We start from the raw sequence: 19,721 nt of genomic DNA on the forward strand, positions 1-19,721 counted from the left end.
GGCCGGGATTGGTGTTTGGGCCAGGGCGGGCACGGCAAGCCAAAAGGCCCAGCCCTCGTGCAAACCTGGCGCAGAGACGAGGCGGCGTTTCATCGAGGCAGGGGTGGGCGGCAGCGAGCCCGAGTTTGGGTTTGCGATTGGCGACTCAGTGAGCCCGTGGTTTGCACAAGTACCAAATGAATGACGGTGGTATCTGATAAAAATAAAATAAAATAAAATGGCCGTCCGGCTGCGAATTTGCACGCAGGCGGCGGAATTGCAAATGCAGCACCGAATTGGGAGGGTGCATGTAAGACGGAGCTCCCCGAGAGTGTCACGGCTTGTTCCCGGCCGTGCCGGCTCCGGGCGATCTCGGCCCGATCCACACAGGGCGAGGCATAACATTGGGGCCGGCGGGAGGAACTGCACGGAGTACTCACTGTGTGAGCAATTAATTATTGCATTGTCGCAAAGGGCTGGGTGCATAAAATGCCGAGTTGTGCATGGCAGCAGGCTTGGCAAGGACTCGGTCAGCTATCTTGATTATGTACAAACGGTATCCGCATGGTACGGAGCATTCGTTTCATGTGTTTGCTGGCTGCAACGGTGAGAAGACGGGCCTTTGGGGCTTGCTTGCCCAACGGCGCCGCACCGTGCTCATTTGCCGATTGTTTCCTTGCCTGCGGTATCTCGCGTATCTCTGCCTGCTTGCCGGTAGGGTTAGGGGAGCACTGGTACGAGCTCTCGGAAGCTTCGGTAAGGAACCCCTGGGGCATGGACGTGCAGTGCCAACGAGCATCGGTGGCGTCACCGCGTCGAGATGTCCCTGTTTCCCAGGCACATGACGACGCCATTTCGGACGACAGGCGCAGCAGGGCCTGGAATATTCGATGATTCCATTTTTATTCTTATTTTTGGAAGCCAGTGGGAGAGCCTCGTTCTACATGGTCTCAGCGCCCTCCTTGACTCGTCGCCGTCTCCTTGTCACTCGTCACCGACTTTGGCCTGTGCTTTACTAGGTAGGTAGTACCCACCTGATAGTTACCTTAGCTACCTTAAGGTACCTAGGTACCGACCTAGGCATAGGTACTCCGTACAAACAGAGAAAACATCCACGCGGCAGCACAATGTGGGCGCCCTCCGTCTCCACCAAAAGTCACGGCGGTGGAGAGCCAGGGTAACAAGTCAACAAAGGACGGACGGAAATACACTGTACAGTAATTAGTGGCCCGGCGCTGTCTTGGTCTTGGTTGCTTGGTGGTGCTCGACCGCCATCTCGGCTTGTGTGCGAGCGAGGCAACAACCACACTGCTAGCTAGTCGGGAAGCTCCTGCCCAGCAACCCTGGAGTCTATCTCCCCCCATCTCTCCCTCTCTGGACCAGCCTATCTGTCCGTCAAGGTTTCAACGGACCTGAGCATCATTTCTTTCTCCCTCCCCTACCTCATCCCACCATCATCCATCTCGCCTTCTCTCCCCGGCCGAGGACGCTGGCCTTCTCATCATCGACATGGATGGCACGAGCCCCTAACCGTCATCCATCGCCATTCGCCTCACCTCCTCGTCGCAGAACCCTGCCGGGCATACCCACTTGCATTTCGTCATTGGCTCCCCACCGCGACCCGACGGCAAACACCAAGTCGTCGCCGTCCAACCACAAGAAATCTTTTGTTGCTCTCTTGCGCCCGGGGAGAAACTTACCGCCCTTGGACGTCGTCGTGTAAAGCAACAAGAAAAAAAATTCACGTCTCAGGTCCGATGAGTCCTCACGTCTTCCATTAATGTTTCACCACCCCAGCGTTCCATCGCTATCGGGCATTGCTACTCTCTACCCACGCATATACACTGTCTCGCCGACGGGTCTTTTTCGACATGGCTGGCTTGGCAGACGATGAGCCCGCTGCTTCTTCTCAGCAACCTCACCATCGACCCCAACAGCAGCCGCTATCGCCCCATCAGCAGCCGCCATCACCACATCAGCAGGACGAATTCGACGAGAAGCATTCGGCCCCCTCGCTCGAGACCTTCAACACCCAGGCCACCGCAAACGACCCCCACTGCAACGACAACCACTCGGGCCTGCGAGCCGAGGCCACCCGCCTCAATGACGATCTCGAGCTTCTCCGGGCCGAGCGCTTCGTCTCCAACCAGGAGCAGGAGCTGGCCTCCAAGTATAAGAATCGGATCCATAACCCCGAGCCCGAGGATGCCTTCAACCAGCCCGCTTCCAAGGACGTGACGGCCAAGCCGAAGAACGAGGATGCCGCCCTCTACAGGTTCTGGCTCTTCCTCAAAAAATTCCCCCGCTTCGTCCGCTACATCGTCTATCTCATCCCCGGCGCCGCCTTGCTCCTCATCCCCGTCCTCCTCGGCGCCTTCAGGTTCAGGCCCGACGAGAAGCTCGTGGGCGGCAATGGCGGCGTCGAGCTCCTGTGGTTTGGCATCTGGCTCGAGATTGTCTGGTGCTCGCTCTGGCTGTCCCGTCTCGTCACCAGCCTCATGCCGCACCTCTTCTACAGCCTCGCCCGCGTCGGCGGCTCGATAAACGCCAAGAAGTGGAAGGACATTGGCCAGCAGCTTGAGCTTCACACGGCCCTCTTTCTTTGGTTCCTCGCCATCCTCATCTCCTTCATGCCCACGAACGATGGCCATCGCGGGCCCGTCGACGACACCAAGGACGTCAACATGGGCTGGATCGACATTGTCAACAAAGTCATCATTGCTCTCTTCACCCTCGCCTCCCTCAACTTTGTCGAAAAGATTGTCATCCAGTGGATCGCCACCTCCTTTCACCAACGCACCTACTCGACCCGCATCGTCAACAACAAGGCAGATGTCCGCCAGCTCGTCCAGCTGTACGAATTCGCCAAGGCCAAGCTCGAGCACAGCGACAGCTTCTGGCAGAGGACCAACGCCCCCGGCGCCAGCGGCGCTCAGACGCCCTTGCAGTCGTTTCATGAGAACGCCCGCCAGGTCCTCGGCAAGGTCGGACAGGTCGCCAACAAGGTCGGCAACGACCTCATCGGCCGCAAGGTTGACACCAATGTGCCCCGTCAGGTCGTCTCGGAGCTCCTCCGCAGCACTCTAGCAGCCCATACCCTGGCCCGGCTGATATACAGAAGCGTGGTGCGCGACGATCGCGACACCGTCTATCCCGACGACTTGAAGCACGTCTTCGAGACACAGGATGAGGTGGACGCTGCCTTTAGTGTCTTCGACAAGGATCTTAATGGAGACATTTCCATTGAAGAGTTCGAGACCGTCTGCAACGAGATTCACCTGGAGAAAAAGGCTATTGCCGCTTCGCTCAAAGATCTGGACTCGGTCATTGAGAAGCTCGACAAGGTCTTTCTCGTCATCATCGTCGTCATTGCCGTCATTGTCTTCATCTCCATCTTGTCAGGCTCCGCCGCGGCTGGTCTCGCGTCGGCCGGGACCTCGTTCCTGGGTCTCGCGTGGATGCTGCAGGCCACGGCGCAGGAGTTTCTGCAGTCCGTCATCTTCGTCTTCATCAAGCATCCGTTCGACGTCGGCGACCGAGTCACCATTTACGGCTCCACGGGCGCCGACATGACGGGTGACGACTACTACGTGACGGAGATCTCGCTGCTCTACACCGAGTTTAAGAAGATGCAGGGCCACATTGTTCAGGCACCCAACTCTCTGCTCAACACGCTCTTCATCCTCAACCAGCGCCGGTCCAACGGCCTTGCCGATGTGCTGCCCCTGGAGATGCGGTTCGGCACGCCGGCCTGCCTGATTGACGAGCTCAAGGATCGCATGCTCGACTATTGCTTGAATAACAAGCGCGACTTCCAGCCCACCATCATCACGGAGATGACCAAGCTCGATCAGGTGCGCTCTTGCCACATGAACATGGTGTTTATGCACAAGAGCAACTTCCAGAACGAGCTCCTCCGTCTCAATCGCCACAACAAGTTTGTGACGGAACTCATGCACCAGATGACGCAGCTTGGCATCCAGGGTCCGCTCCGCGTGGACCCCGGCGGCAGTCGCGAGTATCCCATGTACTGGGCTGGCCCGACCCCGCCGCCAGTGTCTGGTAGGGAACAGCCACAGGACGACCACGGACCGGCGCCGCATGCCGTGCCGAATGCCGTGCCGCCCAACATGCGGATGCGCAGCGGAAGCGTGCGGAGTCAGCGCCTCCCCACGACGAACGAGGAGGCAATCCTCGGGTTCCAGGACGTGATTGAGAACCGGCGAGACCATACCCTGACGCATCGCATGGCGTCTATCAGGGAAAAGGAGCGTGGCCTCAAGAGCGAGGCCGAGGCCGATGTCCAGGCCACGGCGTCTGGCATTACTCGGTCAGTCTCTCGGGAGTCGTGGTCGCAGTCTCGGTCGCGGATTTTTGGACGCGCGCGCACCTGGACGCGAAGCCACCAGGATGAGCCAGTCTGACGTTCTTGGCATGCTTCCACCATTTTACGACTTGACGATTGTATTCACTTTTGACTTTGGCGAAATGACGCAGTAAGTCGGGGATGTAGTCGCCCCTTGTCTCGACATTGAATTTCCCTTTGCATGGTAAGCGGGTAGGTAGGTGGGAACATGAAAGGTCGCCGGTGAGCGCCGGCGTTGCAGCGAAAGAAAAAAAAGATGGCATTGTATAAAAGGTAGACTAGAAGGTGGACGAAGCATTCACCAAGACGAGCCAAATACACGGCGTTGGATGTAAAGGGCTTGATCCGAGAGGCTGACGTGACGGTAAGCCTTTCAGCTGGGCTGATTGCTCAGTCCCGAGCTGGATGACTGGACCATTGGTTCTTGCTTGGCCTCGAGGTTTAATGCAGTTGTTGAAGAAAGTTGAGATGGCGGTCCGAGCGACGAAGACGGCGACTTTGGTTCCAGGGGCGGCTGGATCGTCGTCAGCGCAAATAATGGCGACGCTTGTAAATTGGCCAGCGGGCCAAATGTCTGGCATTTATTTCAGCCGGCCTCAGCTGCTGGGCTGTCACATTCGCAGACGGGCCAGGGTGTGGCTAGTTGGCCGAGAATGCCATGCGGTGGCGTGTCTCTTCTGTCACTGCGGCGAGAGCCAGAAATAGATGCTGTCCGAGGCCCTTTGGTCATGGCGAGGCTCTGTCTGGCTTTTGCTGTCTTGGATGACGATAGGGTTGACGGCGCCAAGGCTTGGTGGTGGGCTGCTATAATTGGGGTGGGTTAGGGGGGTACATACGAGGTGGTGGGCTCGGGGTGGGCTCGGGGTGGACTCGGGGCGGGCCCGGGCTGTACCTTGCTACCGCAGCTGGCTAGCACCTCTCGATAGGGCGACGGAGGCGAGAGCTGTCAAACTCTCCCTCTCGACAACAACCCGCCCAGCGTCGTCGAGCCCGTCAGCCACACCATCAGCCAGTCGGAGACAATGTCTTTGGTTCCCTGTCATCCTCTACACTCCGAGTAATCATGGAGGATCCAGACCCCGCCGCTGTGCCGTCCGTCGGTCCAGCGTCCCCCCTCTTGGCACCACCCACACCCACGTCGGAGGGAACCGCACGGCTCTCAGCCGCGGTTTATTATGGCGGGGCAGGGCCGCTTGCTTTTCTGCGGGATACGACCTCTTTTCTACCCTCTTCTCCTGCAGCTCACCCTTGTCGACTTGGTTCCGTTTAGGCACGTCGTTTGCTTGGCTTTGAGCGTTGCCGTCGTGTCGAAAGGCTTCTCCACTCTGTTGCTTCTGGCCCCCCTCGTCCCCTCTCTCCTTTCCCCTCTCGTTTGTTGTTGATTGTGGACAGATCGACCAGGGACGAGAAAAGTAGCGATTTGTCCCTTTTGCGGCTGTGGTTGATCTTACGCCGGTGATGTCTTTTCAGCCTCGAGGCCAGCAAACGTGACCATCGGAAGCCCTTTGTTTGGACCGCAGCCACAGACAACTGCGGAAAAAGACAGGGATAGCATCCAACAGGGGATCCGGAGCTATGGTCGGGCTGCCCCCGGGCTGGGAGGCCGACTACGACGGCCGCCGCTGGTTCTACACCTACAGGCCGACGGGCCACGCCCAGTACAGCTTCCCCAGCGAGGGCGACGAGTTCCCTCACTTTGTCGACGCCTCGGCCCCGGCCCCCGACCTGGCCCCGGAGGAGCGCCACGAGTCGGAGCAGCAGGTCCGCCGGCAGTCCGAGGGCGGCGGCGGCGGCGGCGGCAACAAGCCCCAAGAGCCCGCCGGCCAACCGCGCATGTCGGCGACTGCGGCGCACCCCGTGAGCAACCTATGGGAGGCCGACTTCAAGATAGCGGCGCACGAGCTGCTCGCCGAGGTCTCGCCGCCGCCGCCGCCCGTCTTTGACCCTGTGGGCATCGTCGCTGAGATGCCGACGGAGCACACGCCCGTGTCGCGTATCGAGATGCACCCGGAGCCCGCTGAGTTGGGCGACAACTCGATCCTGGCCCCGGTCGAAAGGGTGGCGTCTCCTTCAGATCAGCAGCAGGGCCTTCATCAGCCATCGTCCGAGGCAGGGCAACAGCCATCCTACCAGCCATACACCCCTGACCCGGACAGCACGTATCTTCGGCCCGACAAGAGGAAAAGCCAAAGCGCGTTTTTGCAGCGCGACGTCTCGCTCATGCTGAGTCTCAAGCTGCCGGGGAACCTGGAGCCGAACACCGTGCCTCGAGTTCTTTCGCCGCCGCAAATGCCCCCGAAAGTGCCACCGCAACACGAGGCTCCACGGCAAGACGCTTTCCAGACCGAAAATGCGCCTTTGGCCACTGAGCCTGTGCGAAGCGACGGCCAAGGCATGTCTCTGCAACGACCTGCTCAGTCAACGACTCCTCCCGATTCTCAGTCGTCTTTCCAGCCGGGACACGAAAGGACGCAGAGCCAAGGCGCCCTGTCCAAGTTCCCCTCGGTCCTGAAGCCAGCCCGCGGCAGGATCGCCGTGACCCCTTCCCAGCAGCAATCACTCTCTTCTGAGAAGAGAAGCTCCGCTCCGAGTTCCGTGAGCTGGAAGACGACTTGGGAGGCAACCCCTCCTCCGCCCCTGACAGCTCCTCCGGCTTATGTGCCGTATCAAAAAGGACCGGATGACCAGACGGCTCCTCAGCCGCAGAAGGCGTGGCAGGCCGAAGAGCCTCTCCGACAAGCGGGCGTCGGCATAGCCAATCCTTCTCTGCGGCAGAGCTCGCCTTGCACTCCTCCCCGACGAGGACCGGGCTCGGCGCAGCAGCAGCCAGGCTCAACAGGCACAGCATCGCCGGAGCAGGGACTCCGCCGCGCATCCCCACGCAGTGTGCGAGATGTATCTCCGATTCGATCGGGATCCGCGAGCCTCTCATCTAGGCACCCGATCAGGACTCCGTCGCCCGTCGAGCCGTTCCCGCGCGGCTCGTCAAACGCATCGCCCTCCCAGGGCGCCAACGGAGCGAGCTACACGCCCGCGTCGGTGCATCATACTCCTGGTTCAGCGCCCCGGATGGCCACGCAGGATCGTACACAAGGAAATCGAGGGCCTACTGTACCAGACAAGATCCCTCTGGAACACATGGATGGGTCATATTTCCCTTCGCAGATGCTGGGACGTGGCGGGCAGAGTCAAGGCCGGCCAGACGCTTCCTCGTCGTCCCTGCCGCTCCGATATCCGCCTGAGGAGTATCCCATAGGCTTTCAGGTCAAGTCGAATCTTGCGCAGAGGCGCACAGGTTCGCCCGCGTCTCAGAAAGGTGTCCCAGGTGCTCAGCAGTCAAATCACCAGACGCCACTGTCGACACCGCACGACTCCGCCGCCTCCACGCCCAACTACAAGCTCGGCCGCATCGAGGAAGACGGCGAGCGGGGAGCGGTCGCCAAGGCAAAGATTGTGGCGCAAAACGCTGTTCCCATATCGGTGGCCTCGAGCACGCAGCCATCTCCTCCGGCACGTATATCAAGTTTGCAGGCTTACACTTTTTCGGTCTCAGCCGGAGTGCCCACGCAGGGAGATGCGAACTCACAGATGTCGGGGCAGACAGGCTCGCCGCCTCGAGAGCAGCACCCGGAGCACTCGAAGACGAGGATCCCGTCCGATAGCACACTGTCTTCGCAGGGAATGGGAATGCCGTCCATACGCCTGGTCCAATCTCGGGAAGGACCGCACGCGGTAGATTCTGGATCGTTCGGCCAGCCTTTGCAGTCGCATCCCATTGGCAAGACCCCGGTGTACATGGTTGAGCCTCTGCAGGGATTGCCCGCAGCTCCTGCTCCGGGGCCTGGGGCGAGCAAGCTGGCTGGGATGGATAAGGAGAAGAAGTGGACCAAGTGGTTCAAGAGCTCGAGGCTGTCGCGAAGCCAGAAGGAACAGGCGCACTTTGGCCAGATGTTGGGGGCTGGCAATGCGAACCAGCTGCCAACTCGGCCGGCGGATGGACAGATAGTTTAGTACATGTTGATTCTTACCTTATACACGCGCGTCGTTGCATATCAAGCAAGCAGGTAAATTATGTATGGGAGGCCGATTTCAAAATATGTACCTTGGGTAGGTCTGTAGATACTATTAATGCAGAATTAAGGCAGCTACAAGGCGTTGGGGTGCCGCCGACTAATTAAGGCGGCATCCAAGGATAGGCAAAAGCGTTTGTAGCCAGGGCAGCCAGTCTGGCATCCAGCAGCTAGTCGAGCAGCCGGGCGAGTAGTCAATCAAGCAACCACTGCGGCTTGAGGCGGCGCCAGGCCGATGAACTCTGGATGTGCTAGCGAAGAAAGCCTTCAATGGCAAAAACACGTGACAGCGTGTCGAGAACGCGCCAGCACGCAAGACGTGTCCCACCCCCGCCGAAATGAATCGCCGGCCTCGCTTCTCCCCCAACCTTTGCACAATTCACGCACAAATGGGGCGGCTCGAGTCCCCAGGCAAGATGGCGCTGGAAGCAGTCAACGAATCCCAGGACAGCCAGGCAATCTTTGACGCCCACCAGGCGCTGTTTGGCGTCGCATCGGTACGTACCCTCCAGGGAACCCTGGCTGCACAATCAATCGCCGGCTCACGGTGCTAACTCTCAAAAGATCAGCGGCTCGCTGGGCTCTGCGCGGTTAATTGCTGCCAATATCGACGTGTCAGAGGCAGTCGATGGACAAGCGGACCGGTCAACCAGTCGCCGCCTCGTCGTCGAGGGTGAAGAAGCAGCCGGGGTGGTGCCAGCGTGCATGCGTGACAGCCAGGTTCGTTTGCGTGTGGCTGGCTTTGCCTGGGCCAATCGGCATGCTGACAGGACGGCTTGGGTAGGGGAAAAAGAAATTCCAGGCAGAAGCGGGTGCATATGACGAGGCGACGACGGCCGCTGCTCGACACGAAATCAACAAACCGCTCGAACCCGACAATGGGCTTCATGCTGCCGACAACACGCGCCCTGTCCCTCTCCCGTTCACAGGTCAAATCGACGGGTTGTGGCCGCTAACCGCCACCGCGGCCGGAGCGACGGCAAAGATGGATACCTCGCAGCAGACGCCTACGCAGGTCAACGAGGACCGAGACTACCACATCTTCTACGGACCCTTGCCCTCGAGCCCTGCCAACAAGTCGACACAGCACAACACCGATGACGAGCCGCGGACCCTTAAGGAGGGCGACACGGGCGCCGTCAACTTTGGAAACCTCAGCGATCTTGCCCGCCCTTCGTCCCAGGTTTCCGAGGACGGCGGCTTCGATACTACGAGGGGTGGCTGGCGCGCCCACCAGCGTACCTCTCAGCTGCAATCTAACCCAGCACAAACCCCGTACAGGCCTCATGGCCTGCCTCCCGAGACGCCCGCGCTGCCCAAGAACCCCTTTGCCAAATCTGGCGTCTCGGCTCCGCTCGCGGGCAGCCAGCTCTTTGGTCAGACGCAGCAGCCGTCGTCGGCGGCCAAGATCAGTCCGACGTCGTCACGACCCTCGCCGAATGTTCTTCTCAACTCGATATCGCCCAATATCATGGAGACGTCGCCCCTCAAGAATCGCGCCAACGTGTCGTCACCAACCGATATTCGAACGTCGAGCCCGCAGCGACTAAACGAAGTTCCAGGGACCTTGGTTAAGGACAAGGCGGGACACGTCGCGTGCCAAGATAGCCCGGCGGGCGATACATCTTCCAAAGACGAGCTGATCCCCGAATCACCGACAGATCAAGCACTCAAGCAATTCGTTGGCCGCCAGCCGTTGGCACAGTATGAGCCGATGAAGCAGTCCCAAGAACGAAAGTCTAGTGGCGATGCTCAGATGGACCTGCATTCCGACAATGAATACGACGAGGCTTTCCAAAAGGCGGAGCGCCGCAAGCGGGCGGAAAGAAAACGAGCTCAAGCAGCCGAGGAGATGGAAAAAGTCAGCTTTGCGCGAGGCTCTCGGCGGGATTCTGCGGAGCAGCCGATTAAAAAGAAGCGGAGGATACACTCTGTTCAAAACGACACGGCAGACTCAACTGCCGTCATGGATAGACCCAAGAGCCAGGAACGCGCCGTTGCCCGAATCTCCCAAAAGACGTCTGCACCGGCACTCGAGACCCCTGCAGAATCAATCAAGGCGACTCCAGCGCAGAGCGCGGTATTACCCGAAACTGACCAGGACGAAGCGACTCCAGTCCAGAGGCGCATCACCCCTGAGCCGACGGAGGAGGAAATGATTCCAGCCACCAGCCCGGTGCCTTCGACCAAAGGCAGCCAAGACGGCGTGCCATGTCCTTCAGAACCGGAACTTCCGACCATGACAGGCGACGGTACCGACGAGCGAGAGCAAGTCGAGGTGACGAGGGAGACATCCTCATTTCCGCGGACTCGCCGACGGACGCAGAGAACATATGGCACTCGGACACGACAAGTCAGACGGAATCCGTTGCTAAGCTCTTCCACATCTGAGGTGCTTCCAGTCGAGCCTGGCGACAAGATGGAGCACGCCGCGTCGACCCTGGAAAGCCCTACTAGTACAACTTCAACCGCCAACCCCGGGGCCATGGCCCACGATGTTCCCGGTCAAGAAGCCGCAGGCGTGGAGGCTGAAGACCTGCAGCAAACGCGCCGCGAGACGCTTCCAAGCTCCAACATGGAGTCTTGTTGCGCGCCCGTCCCGGCTCGCTCGCGAGGACAAGACCCCGTCACACCACTCCAGACGCGCGCAAGCACTGGTGTCACGGCGCCGCCGTTGTCTAGCCTGACGACGCTGTCAGCATCTCCAGCGCCACTGGTCAATAAGACGCCGGGGACCCAGGAGTCTGGAGCGCTTCAAAGACCGGCGTCTCTCAACATGTCTCCGTCGACAAGTAGCAGAAAGCTACGGAGGCGCGCCACGCGGATTGCACCCAACTCGGAATCGCCGCTGCCGTTCTCAAGAGCGACGAGATTTGCAAGACGGTCCATGAAACTCGACCCAGATTCGATGGACGAGCTGCATCAGTCCCCACCGCCGTCTGCGCTGGAAAAGAACGCGTCCTACTTTAAATGCGGCAGATCGTTTCGTCAGAGCATCGGCTCTAGCCACCGAGGACGTCGCTTATTTGAGAACATGGCGTTTGCCTTGTCCTCTCAGTCAGACAAGCCGGAGCAGCAGCGGACCAAGCTGGAGTCGCAAATTGTCCAGGCCGGCGGCTCAATCCTCAAAGATGGCTTCCAGGAGCTGTTTGAGCCGTCGAGCATCATGTACTCGACCAGCACAGTACACGATGAGGGTGATGTGCTGAGGCTTCCAAGGGCAAGCTCGGGCTGCGGGTTCACGGCGCTTATTGCAGACGGGCACTCGCGGAAGCCCAAGTACATGCAAGCACTGGCACTCGGGCTGCCGTGCCTGAGCCAGCAATGGATCACGGCATGTCTCGGCAAGGGTGAGGTGGTGGACTGGGAGCCGTACTTGCTGTGCGCAGGCTCGTCGGCGGTGCTCGGCAACGCGATCCGGTCACGGACCCTGGTGCCGTACGTGGCAGCGGAGGCGAGGCTGGCTGAAGTGATTGAGCACAGACGGAAGCTGCTCGGGGGCCAGAGCATACTAGTGCTGTTTGATGCCAAGAAGGGGCGCAAGGAAACGAAGCAGCAGTACATGTTTCTCGTGCAAGCACTGGGGCCATGTGCCGTGTCCAGGACGTCGACGGCGCGGCAGGCGCGCGAGGTGCTACGCGAGCGCGAAAAGGCAGGGCGTCCGTTTGACTGGCTGTACATTGACAAGTCTTGCGGGAGCGCGGAATCGGTGCTGTCGGCGCCGACGCCGGCACGTGGCTCAGGGTCCAAGAAGCGGAGGAGGATGGGGGCCGAGGGGCCGAGGATGGGAGAGCTACGGGTGTTGACGGATGAGCTGGTGATTCAGAGCCTCATTCTCGGACGCATGGTGGAGGCGGGAGAGATGGAATTTTGAGGCGCAATGGTGTTTCAAGGCTGGTTACAGGGCTGGCTACGGGGCTGGTTGGTTGATGGGCGACTCGTAGGGCAGCGGCAGATGGGTGGGTGGATGGCTGGATGGATGGATGGTTGGGCGTTGGCAAAGCATGGCAAAAGGCTGCAAGGATGGGTTACAGTGAGGATGGCTTCTGGGATGCTCAAGGCATGGCGACTAGGATCCGGCCAGGCACAGACAGACAGACAGGCTTGCTCGAGAGGCGCATACCGGATACAGTAATTACGTACAGTACGTTACTTGTTTGCGACTCTACGGTAATTACAGCACGGGAGAGGTGGCGGCGTCGTCATGCATGTATGTCAGCCGGGCAGCACAGCATGACGTGACGTGGGTGACGCGGGTGACGCGGGTGACGCGGGTGACGCCAGGTGCATGCGCGTGGAGCTGCCGGCAAGTGGGCTCGGGCGCCGAGCGATGACGTTTGGGGGTGCGTGGACGCCAAGACGGAGCGGACGTGACCTGAAACGCTAGAAATGAGATTCTGCTGTCTGTAAGTGGTACGTACGGTACTTGGTAGCCTCTGCCAAGGCGGCCGGGCTTGGGCTTGGCATGCGAGCGACACATGAAGGATGAAGGGGGGTGCCAACACTCGAGGGGGGTGCCAACACGTGAGGAGGGGCGACACACGAGGAGGGGGATTCTTTGTCTCTCTCTGCTGTACCCGGAAAAGAGAAAGGGGCAGAAAGGAACAGGCCCGGCGTGGACAATGCAACCACCGGAGGCGGGGCGGGCCTGATTCCCCGCCGCCGTGGGCGCGCGGAAGGGCCGGAGCGGGTCGGCGGCAGGTCGACCAAGTCAAGCCGTTTCCACATTCCAACAGCCGTGTCTGCAAGCGAAAAAGTATACGCCGCTGCCGCCACGAGCCTTTTCTTTGCCTATTTCCATCCCTATTTCGACGGCATGTGGCATCGCATGGTTTACGGGCAACCGTCTCGTGGCAGCAATCCCGGCACCGGCTGCTCGGCACGGACGGGGCGGCCCCATATTTTCGTCGGCGGCGCCGGAGCCTTGGAAAGACCGAGCGGTACGTACCTGCCGCCCTAGGTAGGTACCCCCGGTGTGAGTGAGTGTGTGTGTGTGTGTGTGTGTGCGTGTGTGTGTCCGGCGGCGGCCTCTTGGCAGACGTAGCTTGGTGCGAGGACGAGGATAGGAGGACGAGGAGGGTCGCCCAAGCCAAGTGACAAAAAAGAAAAGAAACACGGGACAAAACTTGATTGCGGGCGTGGAGGGGGGGGGCAATGTTTTGTTTCCTGCTATTTCCCTCCCTTCCCTTACCCCGTCGGTATGTGCTGTCTGGCTCCGCTGTCTTGCCTTGGGGGTTTTTTTCTCCCCCGTTGCGACTCGAGCCGAGAGTTTTCGCGGATAAACTGTGCTCTGGCCGGACACTGGTCGGCAGAAACAAGTCGTCTCGTCGGCGTGGTAGCTGTGTCACCTGGTTTGTACAAACGTATAGAATATAACTACACGCTGGATAATCGAGCAGCCAAAACACCCCCTCGCGTATAAGTCTTGAACCCAACGCCGCCCGTCGACCCTCCACAAGCACCCGGACAAAGAATTCTTGCCCCCGCGGACTTTATCCTCGTCCCCTTGGCCCGGCCACGGATCCTTGCCCGCGGTGGGTGGAGAACAAGATGCCAAGATGCCGGTGTCCGGGTGAGGCTCCCCACATGCCTCGGCGTGCCGCCATCCATCCCTGCACTTACACCGCGCGCTGTCTCGGCTGCCGACGCCACAAACGTCGGGCCTTGCTCTTGTGTGCGTGTGCTCGAGCGCCCGGCGCGCATGCCAAGCTGATCCAGCTCGTTGGGTCTGATCAACGGCCCGTCACACCTACATGCCTTGCTCTCTTTACCCACTGTAGAACCGTCCGGACTCAAGCTTGGACGACTGGAGCTCTCCGCCCTTTCTCTCTTCCCGCTCCTCCCCCCCCCCCCTCCTCCTCTCCTCTTCGTCACTTCCCGGGGCCTCTTCTCGAGACATTGTCCTATATCAGGCGTCATCCCCCATGAGCCGTTCGACTTAGTCCCGTCCTCCCCCTTTGGTGAAGAGCAGCTTGCGCCCATTCCACGTGCTCCCTCCCCACGCGCACGACTCTCCTCCTCCTCCCTGACCTTGTCTCCGAACCGACCCCGACTCCGGCAACCTCTACCCACCCGTCCGTCCGTCAGGCAGCCCTCTAGACGCTTCGAGTCAGTGCTGCTGGCACCGTCCACTTCCTGCCCGGCATGGCCGTCGGCGCCTTCGCCGAGCCGCTCGTCGTCGTCGTGCTCCTCTTTGGCGGCGCCTGGGTCAACCGCAACAAGGACTACGACCTGTGCGTCTCGGCATATGTCGCCGACAAGACGCACAAGAGGAGCGATGAGCTTCTAGGCGGCGGCGACAGCAACAGACGCGACTCGCGCGAGAGCCAGGCCAGCTGGAGCGGCAGCTCGACGCCGACGCTCGCCCCTCACGAGGTGCCGACGCTGCGCCGCCGCAGGATCCGCTTCTTTGGCCGCGAGCGCTTCGTGACGACGCCCAACACGCTCGTCTTCCAGGACCGGTTTCTGAGCCGGGTGCTGGAAAAGTTTCCCTTTCTCGCCGAGGCCTGGTATTGGGCCCTGGTGTACTGGGTGAGTAAACACCACTCGTTTCCTTGGCTGTGCCTCCTGAGCCTCCTGGGCCTCGAATCGATGGCCTGACCCGTGGAATGCTGACGTCGAGGCTGTTTTCCGTCCATCAGATCTATCAACTCGGGCGAGCCTTTACCGCCCTGTCCCTGGTCGAGGGCACCGTCCACGTCGCCCGCCAGCACGCGCTGCAGCTCATCCACCTGGAGCAGCGGCTCAACATCTTTTACGAGGTGCCCGTGCAACGGTGGTTCCTGGCGCGACCGGACCTGATGCACTGGATCAACCGCGTCTACTCCTTCATCCACATCCCCGGCACCATCTTCTTCCTCGTCGCCCTCTACTACCTGACGACGACGGGCACGCGCCGCGCCGGCGCCGACAAGGTGGCCGCGGGGCCGGGGCTGTACGAGGCGCGCCGCCGCACCATGGCCATGTGCAACCTCGTCGCCTTTGTCGTCTTCACCCTGTGGCCGTGCATGCCGCCGCGGCTGCTGAGCGACCCGGACTACCAGGGGGATGATGCGGCCGAGGCCAAGAGCTATGGCTTTGTCGACACGGTCCACGGCAAGGACGGCGAGAGCAGTGTGTGGACGACGAATAGATTCTGCAATCAGTACGGTACGTGACCTCATTTGCTCGGGGTCGGGATGCCGAGACACGTCCACTCGAAGGCCTCGAGATAAGATGAAGGAGGAAAAAGAAAGGAATGCTGACAGCCTCGCAGCCGCCATGCCGTCGCTGCACTTTGGCTACTCGCTGCTCATTGGCCTGACGGTGGCAACGCTGCCGATATCCGGCCTGCGCGCCACGTCGTGGAAGCGCATGGGCATCGTCATGCTCGGCATGTCGTATCCGGCCCTGATCCTGACGGCCATTGTCGCGACGGCCAATCACTTCATCCTCGACGCCGTGGCGGGCGCCGTCGTGTGCGGCATCGCCTGGCACTCCAACGGCCTGCTGCTGAACCTGTGTGTCGTCGAGGACTACTTTCTGTGGCTGGTGCGCATCCACAGGCCCGTCAACCACGCGGACCCGGACACGGCCGTCGAGCCGGGGCTGCATGCCGGTCTGTTGCTTCACGAGAGCGTGTGATGATGGTGTTGATGTTTGGTCGGGGCTGGCGAGCTTGTCCAGGAAGAAGGCAAGGGGTACAAGGACTTGGCCATGCAGAATTGACGGCTGCAGGCACATGCATATATGCACGTGTGTGCGAGTTATTTATCATCCCATCGGCGCGGTTGCTGGAGTTTGATCCAGTTGTTGAAGCACTCCTTGGGTGTCGTGGTCGTGGGCGGACGCATCGCGAGGGATTGCATAATGAGGGTATTGGATTTAACCGATTCTCGTGACAGCGGCGGAGGCACAAAGTGCACAGTACTTGTCAAGCTGGTGAAATAATACCGCTACACCACGCAAAATAGGGGCACCCCACTGGAGGTGTTATTATTAACGCGTATTATAAGTCCCTTCTCTGCTCTGACAGTAATTACTGTAATAGTCGTCGGATGATGACGCCAGCATCTGACGCGCGGTGGCTCGATGCAGCCCGTACCGCTACTCGACCCCGGTGACAAACCGCAGGGCTCTCGGCGGTACAGATACACTGCCGGCCTTGCCCCTCCCCCAGAGCGCGTGGCGGGGCATCGTCGTCATGCTGCGGCGCCATCTCTCCGGCTCAGGCTCCCTCTGCACAGGCGCCATCACCCAGAGACCCGCCCAGCAAAGCAGCCCGAACCTCTGGATATACCCTCTGCCCGAAAGCTCATCACCCCCCGAAATCATCGTCCAACCATCTCCGCGGCGGCAGACCAGACAAACCGAAAGGCGTCATCCCCACCCCCGGTCGACCCGGCGCCCCCTCGTGTTCCTCGCCACCCGCCTCACAAGGCACGGGCAATGGCCTCGGGCTCTGCGTCCCGCGACTCTCCCGCGCGGCCTGCGTCGCCGTCGGCCAGCTTCTACGCCATGAGCGACGACGAAGAGGGCGGCTACAACACAATCACCCACGCAGAGTCGGGCAGGGGCGTCAAACTCCTCTTTTCCAAGAGCAAGGTGCGCATGCGCTCAGCGCTCACGGTAGCCCAGAGGCTAACACAGTGCTCGCAGGTCTATGTCCACCCGACCCCGTCCGCCAAAGACAACATCCCCGGCTACGTCGCCCTCTTGCAGCAGAAGCCCCCCAAGACCGGTCGCCCGACGTCGTCGTCCTCGCACGACTCCCACCAGTCGCCCGCCTCGTCGGACCTGCTCCTTGCCTGGATCCCCGAGTCGGCCCTGGGGGACTCGGCCGGCATCTACGTCAAGGTCGACCTCTGCGACGGGGACTCGCCCCCGAAGCAGTCCTACCTCGTCCCTCCCCCACCCACCGTCACCACCCACAGCGGCTCCGTCGGCGGCTATGCCTTTGCCATCCCCGTCAGCGCCGTCTACTCGCTCCTCGTGCGCCCTCCGAGCCTGGGCTGGTGGTATGGCTCCGTCATCATCAACTCGAGGGCCGGCGACTGCTTCCCCGCCCTCTTCTTCCACGACAACGAGTGCCAGAGCACCATCTTGCAGAAGAAGAAACTGACCCACGACACCTTTGACCCCTTTGGAGAGGCTGGCCAGATGTTCTGGGGCGCCGACGAGGTCTTGCGCTGGCTGCGTCGCTACGTAAAGATTGAGAGATCCGCCGCCGAGCCCAACATCTACCTCGTCGAACCCAGCCACGAGGACCTCGAGTCGTTTGGCGGTGCCAAGCCCGCGACCGCCCGCACAGGCCAACCCGGGGCGTCAGGAAGTCGGGATGCCGAAATGGACCCCTTTGTCAAGTTGATCAAGGAGACTGGCTGGAATATCTTGAATCAGTTCAGCAAGGTCACCACCTTGACTAGGAGGGCCGCCCAGGATCTTGCCGAAAACTCCAACATGCCGCCGCAGGTCAAGCGACTGCTGCGAAATCCCGAGGTCCAGACGCTGCAGGACGAATTCGACAGTGCTCGCATCTACCTCGCGCGATGGGCTATGGGCATCGCCGAGCAGAGCGAGAGAGACCGACGAGGCCGCATCTGGACCGTCCGCGACGTCGCCGAGCTCGAAGACACCGACGTTGGCGAGTTTGAGCTGCTTGAAGGCACCAGCTCCTTGTCGTTGGAGGAGAGACGCAAACCAGTGACGGCCGCCGAGTGGGCGACCTTCTTCGACTCGGAGACGGGCCGCCTGTCGCTGACGGTCGACGAGGTCAAGGAGCGCATCTTCCACGGCGGCCTGGACCCCGACGACGGTGTTCGCAAGGAGGCCTGGCTATTCCTGCTGGGCGTCTACGAGTGGTACGGCACCGCCGACGAGAGAAAGGCCCAGATCGCGTCCCTCCGAGACCAGTACTACCGGCTGAAGCTCACATGGTGGGAGCGGTTGGACGGCGAGGGCGGCGAGGGCGAGGCTGGCGAGTGGTGGCGCGAGCAAAAGGGCCGCATCGGTAAGTTGCTTGGCCACCGTCATCTGTGAGCTTGGCTGACCTGTCTGGATGTGCAGAAAAGGACGTGCACCGGACGGACCGCAACGTGCCCATCTTTCAAGGCGAAGACACGCCGCACCCGGACCCCAACTCGCCCTTTGCCGATGTGGGGACCAACGTGCATCTGGAGCAGATGAAGGAGATGTTGCTCACGTACAACGAGCACAACAAGGACCTCGGCTACGTCCAGGGCATGTCGGATCTGCTGGCGCCCATCTACGCCGTCATCCAGGACGACGCCATTGCCTTCTGGGGCTTTGAGCGCTTCATGGACCGCATGGAGCGCAACTTTCTGCGCGACCAGTCGGGCATGCGGGCGCAGCTGCTCGCGCTCGACCAGCTCGTCAACTTTATGGACCCCAAGCTGTGGAACCACCTGCAGCGCGCCGACAGCACAAACTTCTTCTTCTTCTTCCGCATGATTCTCGTCTGGTACAAGCGCGAATTTGCCTGGCTCGACGTGCTGCGCCTGTGGGAGGGCCTGTGGACCGACTACCTCAGCGCCGAGTTCCACCTGTTTGTCGCGCTGGCCATTTTGCAGAAGCACCGCGACGTCATCATGGAGCACCTCAAGGCGTTCGACGAGGTACTCAAGTACGGTGAGTCTTGGTCCAATCCGTCCTTTCACTTTTATAGAAGGCGTTCAGGCGTGGCGTGGGTAGGTGAGCTTGATCAACTAACACCATCCATGGCAGTCAACGAGCTTTCCAACACCATCGACCTTGAATCGACCCTGATTCGCGCCGAGGCCCTGTTCCGCAAGTTCCAGCGCCTCGTCGAGGCCATTGACAAGAAGCAAAACTTTCCTGCACCCCGGCCCGCAGACCCAGCTAGCCCGGGAAGCTCTTCGCTGCCTGCGCCTGCTCCGACATCCGATACAGCGCCCGGCACAACGCCCGGCGGCAGCAATAAGGCGGTGGGCGGCGGTCATGGTGGCGCCAAGGGCAAGGCGGCTGAGACGCCGCAGCAAAAAATCATCACGCCGGAGCTGCGCAAGCTGCTGAGCAGGAAGTTCGAGGTGCTACCGCGTAAGACGGTGGCGCAAAATGGCGATGGGATGCCGGCCTCGTGATCCTGGATGACGGCGTGAAGAGTGGCGCTGGACAGGTGACGAAGAGGTGAGAGGGATAAGGGTAGCTTGCGGTTGGTTGTGGGTTTACCCGCAATGGGAGTGTTCCTCTCGTGTACAACATGGATTGCTTGCGCTGGGTGTTTTGTCTGTAGCTTTTAGTTACCCCTAGGGCCTTGGATGAGGGATGGAGGAGGAGGGCTTGAAGAG

General features: G+C 60.7%; 5 protein-coding genes across 5 annotated transcripts; all 5 read left to right on the forward strand.

Annotated features, from left to right (window-relative positions):
* Positions 1–1,850: 1,850 nt before the first annotated feature.
* HRG_00702 (mechanosensitive ion channel domain-containing protein) lies at positions 1,851–4,479 on the forward strand (the record flags this gene model as incomplete). Its single annotated transcript, XM_044859173.1, has 3 exons — positions 1,851–3,997; positions 4,046–4,309; positions 4,389–4,479. 3 exons carry the CDS (start codon positions 1,851–1,853, stop codon positions 4,477–4,479), a joined length of 2,502 nt encoding a protein of 833 aa, XP_044725573.1.
* Positions 4,480–5,920: 1,441 nt separating this feature from the next.
* HRG_00703 (uncharacterized protein) lies at positions 5,921–8,356 on the forward strand (the record flags this gene model as incomplete). The annotated part of the gene is made up of 1 exon (XM_044859174.1): positions 5,921–8,356. The coding sequence occupies one exon, from the start codon at positions 5,921–5,923 to the stop codon at positions 8,354–8,356; it is 2,436 nt and encodes an 811-aa protein (XP_044725574.1).
* A 475-nt stretch (positions 8,357–8,831) lies between these two features.
* HRG_00704 (DNA damage repair protein (Rad9)) lies at positions 8,832–12,289 on the forward strand (the record flags this gene model as incomplete). The annotated part of the gene is made up of 3 exons (XM_044859175.1): positions 8,832–8,912; positions 8,980–9,135; positions 9,200–12,289. 3 exons carry the CDS (start codon positions 8,832–8,834, stop codon positions 12,287–12,289), a joined length of 3,327 nt encoding a protein of 1,108 aa, XP_044725575.1.
* Positions 12,290–14,559: 2,270 nt separating this feature from the next.
* On the forward strand, positions 14,560–16,038 carry HRG_00705 (PAP2 superfamily domain-containing protein; the record flags this gene model as incomplete). The annotated part of the gene is made up of 3 exons (XM_044859176.1): positions 14,560–14,946; positions 15,057–15,564; positions 15,671–16,038. 3 exons carry the CDS (start codon positions 14,560–14,562, stop codon positions 16,036–16,038), a joined length of 1,263 nt encoding a protein of 420 aa, XP_044725576.1.
* An 804-nt stretch (positions 16,039–16,842) lies between these two features.
* Positions 16,843–19,514, forward strand: HRG_00706 (rab-GTPase-TBC domain-containing protein; the record flags this gene model as incomplete). The annotated part of the gene is made up of 5 exons (XM_044859177.1): positions 16,843–16,998; positions 17,053–18,403; positions 18,460–19,041; positions 19,138–19,358; positions 19,410–19,514. 5 exons carry the CDS (start codon positions 16,843–16,845, stop codon positions 19,512–19,514), a joined length of 2,415 nt encoding a protein of 804 aa, XP_044725577.1.
* Between the last annotated feature and the right edge of the window lie 207 nt (positions 19,515–19,721).

The sequence above is a fragment of the Hirsutella rhossiliensis genome, assembly GCF_020360975.1.
Source record: "Hirsutella rhossiliensis strain HR02 chromosome Unknown scaffold00001, whole genome shotgun sequence".
Taxonomy (NCBI): Eukaryota; Fungi; Ascomycota; class Sordariomycetes; order Hypocreales; family Ophiocordycipitaceae; genus Hirsutella; species Hirsutella rhossiliensis.